We start from the raw sequence: 15,136 nt of genomic DNA, 5'->3' as shown, positions 1-15,136 counted from the left end.
ATTCCTTGACACTCAAGTGAATTAAATTAATACAAGTGATGTGCAGATACTACAGTACTTTCTAGTGAAAGATGAATTGAAACTCTCTGACACTGACGCTGAAAACTTAAAATGAAAATTCCAAAGTTCCATTCTAGGAATTCCTGGAATAAAAATGTCAAGGACCCTTTTCAGGAATTCTCAAATTACATGCATGTTTATCTCTTTGTTCATGTATCAGTTACTCTTTCGGATGCTTGAAAAACATTTTCTTGAAGTTTTCTTGTCTTTGCCTTTCCTTTACTGCCTCTATAACCAAGAACAGATTTGGCAAGTGGATGGGTGGTCTAAGACAGCACCTCTCAAATGTTAATGTGGCTATCAATCATCTGGGGATCTTATTAAAATGCAGTTTCTGATTTGGGAGATCTGGGATGGGGGTGAAATTCTTCCTTTCTGTGAGCTCCCATGTGATGTCAATATTACTGGTTCCTGGACCGCTCTTTGAGTAGCAAGGGACTGAGTTGTTCTGGACACCAGTCTTAACTCTCCCAATGGATCTTCTGTCATCTCAGTCAAGTTATTCATCTTGATGCTTTTTCCATAGTTAGTTGTAACATAGTGTTGGTACTATCTACCTAACTGATGTCAACAAAGGAAAAAATAAGATGAGAAAGAAGTGCCGACTGGTCTGAGATACTCTGAAATGCATGTCAACTATTTAGTTCTGGGAGGGCTATTCCTGGAGCCTGAGCTAAGGCTCAAGAATCTTTGCTGTTATTTAATTGTAGGAGTATAGTTTAGGGACTTAAGGCATTCACATTGCAGATCCAACAGCATGAACTTAAAGAGATTGTGGTGTCAGAGAACAAAGTGCCAGGAAGTTTGAGGAAAGGGAGTATTATGGGCACAAGTGATTAGTTGGGCCACCAAATTCCCAGCGAGGGCCTAGGCTGAATGTGATTGCAGGTTAAAAGAGAATTATAAAAGAATTGAATTAAAACATTTCATAGGATCATGTGACATGTGTAGGTACACCACATTTTAAGCAACTTAGGTGTGCCAAAATCCCAAATAGCTAACAAAATAATTCAGGAGAATGAAAGGGAATGGCAATTAAAAAAAAAAAAAAAAAAAGAAAACAAATATGCTACAGATGTCGACCAATACCTCCATATTGTGTAAATGTTGGCTTATGTTTACAAATCATCAACCAGCTTCAGTTAATGGCCAACTGAACTTGAAAAAGAAGAGTAGATGATACCAAGTTTGTGTTAGGACATGGTACCCACTGAAATAGCTATCATCAGTAAAAACTGAGTGTTTTGTAGCTATATATCCTGAGATAGTATAAATTGATTACAAATCTTGACTGTCTAGACCAGTGATGACCAAATTAACTATAACGTGAGGCATATATGTAATTTTAGATTTTCTAGTAACCACATTAAAAATGTAAAAAATAAGGTGATATTAATTTTAATAATGTTTTCTTTAACCCAAAATTTCAAAAATATTATCATTTCAGCTGTCACACTAATGACATTTCAAGTGCTCAGTAGCCACAAGGTGAGCTACCATATTGGCTACCATATGGACAAGTGGTGCTATGTAAACCAGAATAACTTTAGACCCATTATAAGCTCAGTTGACAAAAATGATGTATATATGCAAGATATTATATCATAATTTGATCTAAGACAATAATGACATACAATATTTGCTTAATATCCCCTGGGATCTCTGAATAGGGGTGTAGTTCAGCAGTGGGGTGGCAGAGGGGATCCAGGGAAAATGTCAGGTATGATGGAAGACTAATATCATTCAAAAAGAATTATAAATTTCTCTGTTTTTGAAACCATCATAGGAAGGCAAAATAGATGGATTTGTTAATTATTCTTGACGTAGTGAGTGAAAGAAGACAAAATGTAATGAGCATGTAATGGTGATGATGATGGTGATAATAATGCTGCTGGTGATGATGGTGGTGATGGTCATAGTGGTGGTATGTTTCTTTCATGTGGTTTTACCAGAACATTTGTGTGTTCAGTGCAGCCTTATAGATGGTCATGTGCTGGAAATATGCCCATCATGCAGATCAGGGTTGTAGGAAAGCTCTTGGCTTGACTTCATGTGCTGGGGTTGGTGGGCAAGGAAGACGACATGGTGTCATTGTACATAATGATGTCCTTGTCATAGAAGGTCATAGTGCTTTGTCAGGTGATTTTCCCATGCTTATCTCTTCTAAAAGATAGTTTTACATAGTGGCATAGTGAGATTGAATAGGAGTTTCAAATTTATGTTTCTAATCTGGTGTTTATGCTGAGTGAGAAATGAAATATTAGCAAGGAGAAAATAAAATGTGCTCTGAAATAGCCCAGTGGCTCCACAGCAAGGGCTATTAGGCATTAGGGGAAGAAATAAGCCCTGGAGGAATAGGAAAGATAGGTAGCAGCCTTCTGATTAATCAGAGTTAGAAAAAGTTTGATGTTCTGCCTGCTTTCTGGTACAGAGAAAGCTGGAGATGGCCTCTGGGAGATAGAAACAGGTTTGTCCCTCACAAGTAGAAGCACCTGCTTTTCCTGTTTCCCTAGTCCAATGAGTCTGCCTCCTCTTTTGTTGTGTGTGAGTCAGACATTGATTTTTCTTGTCTGTTTTAGACACTGATCCAATCTGTGGCTCACCAGGTAGGATCAATAATAACGTTTAAGGAGCTACTCTTCCCAAGATGGAGGGATAGCAGGTCCTCAGCATTTGTTCAGCTTCATAAATGTTTGTCTGTGTTCTTTGAGACTTGGTTTCTAGGGGCCGCTGTGTGAAGCACCTGTTTTGCTCTTGCTCTCTTATATTCCCTTTATCATACACACACACACACACACACACACAACAGCAACAACACACTCGACACAAACTACTATCAATTGTCAATTCTACTTAGGTATCGGCGGATTGTGTCCAACAACTGCACAGATGGGCTAAGGGAGAAGTACACCGCCAAGGCCCAGATGTGCCCTGGAAAAGCCCCTCGGGGCCTCCATGTGGTGACAACCGATGGGCGCCTGGTGGCAGAGCAGGGGCACAATGCAACTTTCATCATCCTCATGGAGGAGGTAGGTGCTCGACTGGTTCTCTGAGGTCAGAACTCCCAACCAGACCATTCCCAGAATGGAAAAAGAAGATCTTACATTCCCAGAGACCCCTGCACCAAAGTCAATGGTGAGAAGCTGAAACTTCTGGAAAGAAGACAGACAAGGGTGAAAGAGGGCTTGGGGTATTTACTGACCTTTCTCCCTTTATCCCACAATAAAGACCCAGTCTGCAGTGGGAGCCCACTTGCCTCTGGAGCATGCAGATGTGGATATATTCTTCAGGGTGTTCATTAAAGTCTGCTTTGCTGAGAGAGTATTTATTACCATAAGACCATAAACTGTAAACTTGGCCAGAGGAAAGAAATTTGAATTTTATCTGTTGCTTTTAGGAGCCTCTTTTGCTTTATTCTAACCCTTAATCCCACTGATTAGAAAAGCCCACAAAGCTTTCACAAGGTCTTGAAAGTATGAGCGTGAGGGTGGGGAAGATTATTGAAATCCTTTAAAGTTATCTTTATAAAGAGTGTTGTGTTAGTTACTTTTCTATCAGCTAGATGCTGTATTCTTTCACTTTTTTAGTGTCTTCTGAAATCTGGGCAGTAAAATCAGACTGCATACATTGATTCCAGTATGGGAATATCTCTGTTGTCTGCTTCTTTTATAAGCTGTTGAATTGCTTACTATACTAGGGCATTTAAGGCACTCTTTGCTGAGTGGTGGAGCAAGAAGGCTTGCCTGATTGACACAGCCCTCTAAATTTATATGCAAATTGCTCTGTGCTCTTGAGATCTTGGGAAGAAGGCAAAACAGGCCAGGAGTCTTTTTTTCACAAGTATGAGCACTTCAGAAACCTTTGAAGTCAGGAGCACACTGGACAGGGTTGTGAAGGTTCCTTATCCTGGGTTGACAGATTTCTCAGCCTTCACTTATAGCAGGTGCTTGAATTAAAGGACTTTAAGATTCAGAGAGGGTCATTATCACATTTCCACTAGGGAGTTTCCAGGACCACAGCTATAAAAACCTTCTCTTGAATGGATGTGAAGAGTCACGATCTTATCCATTTGAATTGCCTCCAGTTCATTTCCACTTTAATTTATATTCATAAACTCAAGGATAGTTGACATTGTGTGGGGGGCAAGAGAGCACCTATCAATATTTCATTCACATCTGGGCTGCTGTGGGGGAAGAGATGGAAAGTGAAACTGTGATCAGTGCACATTCACTGGGCAGAAGGATTGGCTCATAATTCCAAAATGATGTATTTCTCTATTCTATCATTCATCTTCATATATGAACAGAGCAATGATATTCTTCTTCATATAGGATCTTTGTTTTGTGGTCAAGTGCATTGTGTTGATCCAAAGTGTTGGCCCAATGTGATGGTGGTAGGGTGGGGACCAAGAAGAATAGGGTTCAGCATAGGCCCTTAAGGAGCTAAATGTTGGCTTTAGGTGGTGAGATGCATTCACCTGAATCATTGGCATGATGTTACCAGGTAGTACACAGAGAGCTCTTGACTTTCCAAGAGACAGAGATATCTGTGAGCTGGGATGATCTGAAAAGGCTTCAGGGAAGAGGAGGCTTAGGTAGATTTAGGGAAGTCCAAGGATAAGAGAACAAGGGTATAATTTTGGGTGGTATGCAATATTCATCTGTAGAATGGGAATCGCCATCCTATCCCTGCTGTTATTTTGCAGATGGCGTTATATAATATGTATTAAGTGAGTAGCATAATTCTTGTAACATAGCAAATACTCAAAATAGGAACAATTACAACTGCATGGCAACTGAAGGCATTATTGAAACCAGACTGGGTCTGGAACCTGGTCTTCCTGTACTCACTATGAAACTTTGGTCTAACTACTTATTTTTGTCCCCACACAAATGGGGACAAAATACTTTCTACAATATGGAATTATGAGGAGAGTACTTGCTTGGCACTAACAAAAGAACCTCTGTAACTATTTGCTGCTACTATGACTGCAATTATTATTAGGACACAGAAGGAGAATTAAACCATGTATGTGAGGGAGTCAGTGAAACCCTGGCTTCCCTTCAGAACTTTATAGAGGGTCTACCTTGCCTACTATTGCCAGTGTCATACCAACTCAGGTTGCCCTGAGCTTGGATGATGAAGACAATAGGTCCATAGTGCCTGCCCATAGTGCCCTGTGGATCAGATGGGAGTGTGATCATTGTGTTGCAGGTGTTTCAGCCCCTTGGGAAAGACGATGGGTCATCAGAGGTTGATGCTGAAGCAACAGGAGGAAGCATCAGATAGGAGTATGGCTGGACCATGTAAATTGACCCATCTGCTATGCCGTCTTGCAGGGTGATCTCCAAAGGACAAACATCCAGCTTGACTTTGGGGATGGGATTGCTGTGTCCTACGCAAACTTCAGCCCCATCGAGGACGGCATCAAGCACGTGTATAAGAGTGCAGGGATCTTCCAGGTGACAGCCTATGCAGAGAACAACCTTGGCTCAGATACAGCTGTCCTCTTCCTGCATGTGGTTTGTAAGTAGCAGGCACCAGCCCCCTTTTCCCTTTATTCCCAGTTGGCAACTTGTTCTGTTCAGACTTCCTAAAATTCAGAGCTGAGACCAGGTTCAGTGTGACTACTATGATTACCCAAACCAAATGGTGGAGATATGTACTCATCTGTGTTTCTGAGTTTTATGATACAGAAGTAGATTGATTATTTTGAAGTTTGGATAACATATTACCAACTGGGCCCTCCTTTTCAGCACCACTCTGCTCTGATATAAATGTGTGCTTGCATACACATTCAGGTAAAAGTCTCCTCTCTTCCTTTTGGAGAATCCTCGAAATGAAAAAGAAACAAGCCATCTGGTTGATAGTCTCAGGCTCATTCTCAATCTATCATGAATGAAGAATGCAAAAGTCAAAGTCAACTGTTATTTGTGTTGTAAGAGCCAAAGAAGGATTAAAGAAACACATTTAGATATTTTTAATGTAGAACTAAACACACACACAAAACTAATTTTTACATACAAGGTTACTGCAAGTTCATTCTGTTTTGACAATTCTAAGAACTGTCCAAAAATATTTTGTTGTCCTAGAATCTATTTCATTGCTATTGGCTGTTGCTTGGCACAAACCAAAAGAACAGTTGGTGCTCCAAAATATTTCATTTGTGCTCGATGCATTTTGTGTATTGTCTATTCTAGAATTTGATGCAGGTAAACTGAAACTTTAATATTGTGATTTTAGAATGTCAGGTCAAGGAAATGTTGTCATGGGACTGGGATTGGTTTCCCACATGGGTATCAGTGATATTCTTGAGTCTAAGGACTTCCATGGTTCATTCTTACATACCCCACAATAATTTCCAGGTAATATGCTACATATGGTGAAATTATAAGTTCTGAAAGAGTCTAAGTGAAAACAAGGAGCACCCTCCTATTAACAACTCAGTGATGGCATCAACTCTATCATATAAACAACCTACACCTAAGAGGTTCCTGGCAAACAGTAAGCTAGCTGGTCTCCTAGCTCTCTGGTCACAATGCCAGTAAAGGGACCAAAAGTGATAAGGGATGTGTGTGAGAGGAGACCTGGATTATGTAGCTCAGTCGTGTCCCTAAAAATGACAGGCTACATGGCCATGAGATAAATGATTTCATCTCTGGATCTCCTGAACTCCAGTTTTAAAATAGCTTAATTCTGACTGCTACCTTGCCTCATGGGGCTTTTGTTATAGTAAACACACACACAAAAAAACATCCAATCATTCACTAATTAATTTAACAAAAATTTGTTGAAGTCTTAAAATATGCAAGGCACTCTGCTAGGCACTAGGAGGTAGCAATGCAGATATGGCCCTCCTCTTACAGAGTTTCCATTCTGGTGGGGAAGTAGGGTGCTGCTACAAATGAGCCATAAACAGGCAAAGTGGTGAGAACCACACCACATCAACTACAACCATTCTGTGCCAGAAGCACCAGGTCAGAAACCCAGGTGGGTGATGTGCACAGTGTTCATGAGCCCAGGCTTTAGAACAAGGGAGATCTGTGCTTGAATTCCGATCACATTCCTTTGTTAAATGTCTGCTATTGGCCAATGTTCTTAGGCTTTATAAACCTCCAATTTCTTATCTTCAATGCTGGCTGGGCGCGGTGGCTCACGCCTGTAATCCCAGCACTTTGGGAGGCCAAGGCAGGCAGATCACGGAGTCAGGAGATTGAGACCATCCTGGCTAACACGGTGAAACCTCTCTCTACTGAAAATACACAAAATTAGCCAGGCGCCACTGCACTCCAGCCTGGGAGACAGAGCGAGACTGTCAAAAAAAAAAAAAAAAAAAAAAAAAATTTTATCTTCAGTACTTAGCTAAAAGGGAGGCTGTGAGAATCAAGCTGGATGAGGTGTGCATGTGTTGGGTATCCCCAAGACCACCACCAGGTTTGGTGATTCACTAGGCAGACCCACAGGGCTCAGCTAAAGTTTCACTCGTGACTATGATTCATTACAGTGAAAGAGTACAAAACAGAATCCTCAAAGGGAAAGGCTCAAGGGGCAAAGTCTGGAGGAAACGAGGCAGAAGCTTCCATGAGTTTTCTCCCCACAAAGTCACACAGGACTCTCCTTTATCCAGCAATGAGTTGTAACATGTATAAAAAGGCTGTCTAAAACAGAATCTCATTAGAGACTCAGTGCCTAAAGTTTTTAATGGGGGCCAGTCATGTAGGTACCCTCTGCCTGGCATATAACAAAACTCCAGATTCCCAATGGAAAGCACTGGGAATAAACAATACTGTTTGCAAAAACAGTTTAGGCAGAGCGAACCACTCTTATCAGTTAATGGTTGACTGGAAACACTCCCAGGGCCATGTTCCCAGATACCAGCCAAGGGCCAACTTGCACGCAGACCTTCCTAAGGACAGCACTTTGAGGTCCATGTTATTTTTTGGCACAGTGTGCGGAATGCTGCCTATCACCCAGCTTGGTGCATGATAAATTAGAGTATTTACTAAGTACTTCCTATTAACTTCGTACTTGACATTTTTGCTGCATTTAAAAATGAAGACAAAGAAGGAAAACAAACTTCACATTTCTCTGTTCCAAGGACTTGCCCCAGCCACATTTCTGATTCTGCCAAGAGTAGGCCTTGCCTTCAGGGTGTGACAACCAATGTATCTTACTGGCAAAAAACACAACAGCAAGGAACAGGTTTATACCGTGGCTTATGTGCATGAGGGAGGAAATGTTCCTTGAAACTTTTATTGTGCTCATAATTCCCTCCAAATCAATCATGGCTGCATTTTCCAGACAGTTTTTATTGTGGAGACTGCTCTTGGCCTTATCTTGGGCCATTAGCTAACAAACGTAGTTGTTAGCTGCCCATAATAACCAATCTCACACAGATTATTAGATTTTTATCAAAAGGGGCACTATTTGACAGTGAGAAATTTAGAAGTTTGCACTGTTTCTTCCTGAATCTGCTCAGCTGTCATCTCTTCTCATTGATCCTTGGTTTGTCTCCACATCAAAGCCCAGGGCTCCTGGCTCAGAATCTTTGCCCTAAAAAAAACTGGTGTATGGTAGTGTTCCTTAGGATTATTTTTAACCAAACACGCTTGTCCTGAAGCGGAATAAATGCAACCATGAGTGATGGTCTTCCAAGTCGTAAACACCACATCCTTTTTGTGTTTGGCATGAGTTTATGGAGAAGGGGGTCTCCTTTTATCTTCTTGGGTATCAGAGGACCTGACACTGTCAGCTCCCACTGAGCCAAGGCCCCCAAGTGACAGAAAGCCAAGAAGAAACTCAAGGCCATGAACCACAGCTGCATCATTGCTTAACTGTGGAAGATCCCAGGGTTCCCATGAGGTGTGTTGGGGAATGGGTTTCATGCTTTCTGGAGGATAACAATGAGAACAGAAGCAGTGACTTTGAGGGTGAAAAGGTCCCCTAAAGGGGCCCCTTTCCTGTCAGGAGAAAAATGAGAGATTTGAATCTGGGCATGGAGAAAGAAGTTTTTCATCTCCCTCCTTGGAAGTGGACTAGCCAGGAGCCCCTCCCCACAGCCTCTTTCTCTTCCCCATTGATCAATAAAACACAAACTATAAAGAGACATAAATTAGGTAAACTCCTAAAAATGAGTAAATAAAGCAATGAAATTATCCATTATTTTCTCACATCTTGTGCCTTTTTTACTCTCATGAACAAACAAATCATACAAAAATAATAACAAAAAAATTCTTATTTAAAATAAGTCAACCTTCAACCAAATGTGTATCTGAATTGACAAAAGTTGAAAGTGTTTGCTAAGAGAAATCTTGAGATGCCATATGTCTGGGGTCAAGGCAGAGAACTTTGGGCAGAAAGCATTCTCAGGCTGTAGATACTCTTCCTTTTAAGTATTCAGTTTTATTTTATTTTTAATTGTTGTGGGTACATAGTTGGTATATGTATTTATGGGGTACATGAGATGTTTTGATACAGGTATGCAATGTGAAATAAGCACATCATGGAAACTAGGGCATCCATCCCCCTCAAGCATTTATCCTTTGCTCATACACTGGCCTGACTGGTCTCCCCACCCAAATAGCAGTCGCTGTCCAAACACTTTCCCCTTCAATATAAAATTACCTATGACACAGAATATGTCCAGTTAGACTCAGGAGAATGCTCACTGAAGTCCTTAGAGGGACTTCTACCCAGTGACAGACAGAAACAGTGATGGCAGTGGTGGTGGTGGGCAGTAGTGGTAGAAATCATGACATTCTTTCATTAATTGTATGAACAACCACATAACAATTTCATATGTTTAAACAACCACATAACAATTTAAACAACCACATAACAATTTCATATGTTCTTATTACTATAAGGAAGGCAGAGCAAATGTCCTTACTTTTACAACAAGGTAATAGTCTGTGTAGGATTAAGACTCGTAAGATAAAGGAAAAAATCGTATAAGTACATTTGTGCCAGAGTTGAAATGAGAAACATCTATCTGTTTTCTTCCCTTTGAACTGACTTGTCTCCAGAATTACCAGGGAAGCAAATAAGGATGGCTAGATGGCCTGAAAAATGCTCCACCAATAAGAAGAATTCAAGCCATCTAGGCTGAAGAGATGTCTTTGCTATAGTTGTGGCTTAAGAACTTCATATAGAAGTCTCTTCAGTTACTTGTACTCATCAAATTGATGATGGTGGAAACTAAGGAAATGTGCTCTGACATAGTAGGAAGAGAATTAAAATATTTTATTTGGATTTGGGTATGTAGGAAGGATTAAATAAGAGAAAGAAGGAGGGAGGAAGACAGAAAGATAGAAAGGAAAGTAAGGAAAAGAGTTAGGAAAGGAGGGAAAAAGGAAGAAAAAATCTTGCAGTGTTAAAAAATTATTTACCTCTCAGATGCAACACTGATACATTACTGGCCACCCCCCCGCCTTCTTTTTTTTTTATTAAGATGAAGTTTTGTTCTTGTTGCCCAGGCTGGAGTGCAATGGTGCGATTTCAGCTCACTGCATCCTCCGCCTCCTGGATTCAAGTGATTATCCTGCTTCAGCCTCCCGAGTAGCTGGGATTACAAGCACCTGCCACCATGCCCAGCTAGTTTTTGTATTTTTAGTAGAGATGGGGTTTCACCATGTTGGCCAGGCTGGTCTCAAACTCCTGACCTCAGGTGATCCACCCACCTCAGCCTCCCAAAGTGCTGGGATTACAGGTGTGAGCCACCGTGCCCGGCCACATTAACACCTTTTCATCAGCTTTGTCCTCTTCTCATTTTAGTTTGGAAACTAAAATCCTCACTTATTGCCTAGGGTGTGTTCATGTATATTATTCTACTTGCTACTTTAGAATATCATGCTGCTTTTATCAGTTTTCTGAGGGAAAAAATGAGAAGCTTGGTTACCTTTCTGCAAGCAGATTTTTTATTATTTGGGAATCTGACATTTGTGTCTCCTTTGATTTAGGGAGATATACTTTTCCCTTTTTGGAAAACAGCCTTGCCAGTTTCTGAATGACACCCAGTGTGTACTGCAGATGATAAGGCACAATGGCCAATTGTTGAAGGAGATGGAAACCCATTAACAATCAGGAATAATGGAAGAGCCCTCCACACAATGCATTGACCCCAAATCACAATACAGGCTAATCATCAATAACAAAATAGACTGCTGTTTATCTTCCCATTTATTGGCTAAGTGTCTAGTAAATCAGCTTTGTCCTTGTATTAGAGGTTCATAAGCATCTGTGGTTAGGCTTATCAGATGTAAATTTAGTTCAGATGCCACTCAAAAAATCTGAAACTTGCTTTGAGTTCCCTATTATACCCAGTGCTTCATTTCAAGTGCATATGCACACCTCCCAATGTGTATGATTTTCTGACCCTTCTTTATTACAGGGGATGCTAATAGAAATTAAGGTTAAGAATCTAGGGGTGTAATACAGTGCCCACATCCAGAAATACAAACACTGTCATTTTTTTCTGTTTCCTTAGGTCCTGTGGAGCATGTTCATCTCCGAGTTCCATTTGTTGCCATAAGAAATAAGGAGGTCAACATCAGTGCAGTCGTGTGGCCCAGTCAACTGGGGACCCTTACCTATTTCTGGTGGTTCGGCAATAGCACAAAGGTTCGGCCCTTTCTGATTGGTGTCAAATTAGATCTGTACTGAATGCTCCTATGTTCCTGCTTTTATGTGTCTATTGGGAGGCACTGAGAATTCAGGCAATAAGAGGTACTTAATAAACCTATGAGCCCACAAAATTGAATAAAACCTACCTCTTCACACCAAGTTCATTACTTTATTAGGGAAAGTTCAAATAATCCTGAGCAAGAAAAAGTACTTTGAGAAACTCTACGAACCTTCATGTTCTTGCTTCTCTAATCAATATTTCTAAAATTTCATTCGTTCTATTTAATTTAATCTTGGCCTTGGACTGGTTATATAATGTCAAAGAAGTTACTTAGCATCTCTGAGATTAAGTAGCCCTATCTATCTGATATCTAAATGTAGGGCTGTCAAAATTAAACGAGATAACACAGGTAAAGAATCCTTGTCAATACTTACTAGCTGTTCTAGAAATGCTAGCATTCTTTTTAGGCAGGTTACTGAGGTTGCCACATCTCAAAGAAAAGAACAAAAGAGGCCAAACTCTGGACTGGCCATACACTCCCTGCTTCCAGCCATGGTGATGGCAACACCTGTGTCAAGCATGACCACAATTGTATGATAGAAGCTGGGAACAATTTGGCTGAGAATTCCTCAATTAAATTAATGTTCTTAATGTTCTTCTCCATTCCTGTTTTATAAAGAACACTTCATTTTTGAGGAGTTGTAATTTCACAACAAAATCAACAGGTGGTACAGAGATTTTCCATATATCCCCTGCTTCTACACATGTATAGCCTCCTCCATGATCAACATCCCCCACCAGAGTGTTACATTTGTTGTAACAGATGAACTTACATTGATATATCATTATCACTCAGAGTCCATAGTTTACTTTGGGATTCATTTCTGGTTTTGTACATTCCATAGGTTTGGATAAATGTATAATGACATGAATCTACCACTATAGTATCAAAAAGAAGGGTTTCACTACCCCAAAAATGCTCTGTGCTCCACCCATTCATACCTGCCTCCTCCTCAATCCTTGGCAACCACTGATATTTCTTCTGTCTCTGTTGAGTTTTGCCTTTTCCAGAATGTCATATAGTTGGAATCATACAGTATGCACTGTTTTCGTATTGGCTTCCTTCACTAAGTAATATGCATTTAAGTTTGCTCCATGTCTTTCCATGTCTTGATAGCTCGTTTCTTTTCAGTGCTGAATAATATACCATTGTCTATATGTATCACAGTTTGTTTATCTATTCACTCATTGAAGAGCATATTGGTTGCTTCTAAGTTTTGGCAATAATGAATAAAGCTGCTATAAACATTCATGGGCAAGTTTGGTGTGGACATAAGTTTTCAACTACTTTGGATAAATACTAAGAGCATGATTTCTGGATCTTATGGTAGCAGTATGTTTGGTTTTGAAATAAACCACCAAGCTGTCTTCCAAACTGGTTGGACCATTTTGCATTTCCACCAGCAATGAATGAGAGTTCTTGTTGCTCCACATCCTCACTAGCATTTGATGGTGTCATGTTCTGGATTTTGGTCATTCTAATAGCCATGTCATGGTATCACATTTTTGTTTAAATTTGGATTTCCCAGATGACATATTATTTAGAAAAAGTTTTCATATGCTTATTTGCCAACTATATAACATCTGTGGTGAGTTGTCTATTAAGGTCTGTGGCCTATTTTTAAATCGGATTGTTCCATTATTTATTGAGTTTTAAGAATTCTTTGTGTATTATTGTATAATCTTTTATCAGATATGTCTTCTGCAAATATTTTCTTCCACTCTGCGGCTTATCTTTTCAATTTCTTGATAGTGTCTTTTGTAGACAAAAGTTTTTAATTTTAAGGAAGTCCAGCTTATCAGTTCTTTTTTCCACGAATCATGTCTTTGGTGGTGTATCTCAAATGACTTCACCAAACCCAACATCATCAATGTTTTCTCCTATGTTGTCGTCTAGGAGTTTTATAGTTTTGAGTTTTACATTTAGATCTATGATCCATTTTGAGATCATTTTTTAAAGGCATAAGGTTTATGCCTGGATTCTTTTTTTTTTTTTTTTGCATGTGGATGTCCAGTTGTTCAAGCACCATTTGTTGAAAATACCATTTTTGCTCCATTGTATTAATTTTGCTGCTTTGCGAAAAATTAGTTGATTACACTTATGTGGGTCTATTTCTGGGCTACTTATTTGATTCCGTTGGTCTGTTTTCCTGTTTTTTTCTACCAGTACAACCTGTTTTGATTACTGTAAATTTATAATAGATCCTGAAGTTGAGTAGAGTCAATTCTTCAACTTTGTTCACCTTCAATTTTATGTTAAGTATTTTGAGTCATTTCCTTTGCCATATATAGTCTCAAATCACTTTGTCAATATCTGCAAACTAACTTGCTAGGATTTTGACTGGCATTGGATTGCATCTATAGATCAAATTGGTAAGAACTGACATCTTCACGATATTAAGTATTCCTATCCATGAACATGGACTATCTCTATTTGATTTCTTTCAACAGAGTTTTGTAGTTTTTCCTACATGGATCTCATACACATTTTGTTAAATTTATACAGAAGTATTTCATTTTTGATGGTGCTGAAGTACAAGATATTGGGTATTTTATGTTTTTGTTTTAATTGATATGTAACACTACTGTTTTTTATATGTTGATTTTGTATTCTGCAACTTTACTGAATTTGTTGATCAGATTTAAGAGTTTTTTCATGGAGTCTCTAAGTTTTTCTAAATATACATCAGCAAAGAGGGACAGTTTGACTCTTTCGTTTTAAATTTAGATGGTCTTTTTTTTTTTTTTTTTTTTCTCTTGCCTGATAACTCTGGTTAGGACTTCCAGTCCTATATTGAATAGGAGTGGTGAAAATCAGCATCCTTATCTTCGTGTCCTAGGTTTTAAAGGGAAGGCTTTCCACTTTTCCTGATTCAGTGTGATATTAACTATGGATTTGTCATATAGCCTTTACTACATTAAGGTACATTCCTTCCATGCTGGTTTGTTGAGACTTTTTATCATTGGCGATATTAAATTTTATCAAATGCTTTTTCTGAATCTATTAAACATGATAGTATGTTTTTTGTCATTCACTCTATTGATGCAATGTGTCACATTTATTGACTTGTGTATGTTAAATTATACTTGCATCCCTGGGATAAATTCAACTTGATCTTGATGTATATTTTTTTCTGACATGCTGTTGAATTCAGTTTGTTAGTATTTCATTGAGAATTTTCGATTCTATATTCATCAAACCTATTGGCCCACAGTTTTCTTTTTTTGTTGAGTTCTTGTCTGGTTTAAGTATCAGGGTAATGCTGGTCTTGTAGAATGAGTTAGGCAGCATTCCCTCCTCTTAAATTTTTTGTAATAGTTTGTGAAGAGTTGAAATTAGTTCATCTTTAAAAGTTTGATAGAATTCAGCAGTGAAGCCATCTGATCATAGAC

The 15,136-nt window shown here is 39.2% G+C and overlaps 1 protein-coding gene across 1 annotated transcript in view; it reads left to right on the top strand.

The window, feature by feature from the left end:
- The window catches only part of SORCS3 (sortilin related VPS10 domain containing receptor 3), a 621,477-nt gene that overhangs the window by 568,323 nt on the left and 38,018 nt on the right, over nucleotides 1-15,136 (top strand). Inside the window, exons 18-20 of the mRNA XM_030940951.1 lie at nucleotides 2,918-3,089; nucleotides 5,400-5,586; nucleotides 11,546-11,679. Of these exons, the coding sequence (XP_030796811.1) occupies nucleotides 2,918-3,089; nucleotides 5,400-5,586; nucleotides 11,546-11,679 (493 nt within the window). The remainder of the gene's footprint in view (nucleotides 1-2,917; nucleotides 3,090-5,399; nucleotides 5,587-11,545; nucleotides 11,680-15,136) is intronic.

This window comes from Rhinopithecus roxellana, chromosome 11, assembly GCF_007565055.1.
Source record: "Rhinopithecus roxellana isolate Shanxi Qingling chromosome 11, ASM756505v1, whole genome shotgun sequence".
In the NCBI taxonomy this organism is placed as follows: domain Eukaryota; kingdom Metazoa; phylum Chordata; class Mammalia; order Primates; family Cercopithecidae; genus Rhinopithecus; species Rhinopithecus roxellana.
The sequence above is the reverse complement of the archived record's forward strand: the minus strand, read 5'-3'. Positions and strand labels throughout refer to the sequence as shown.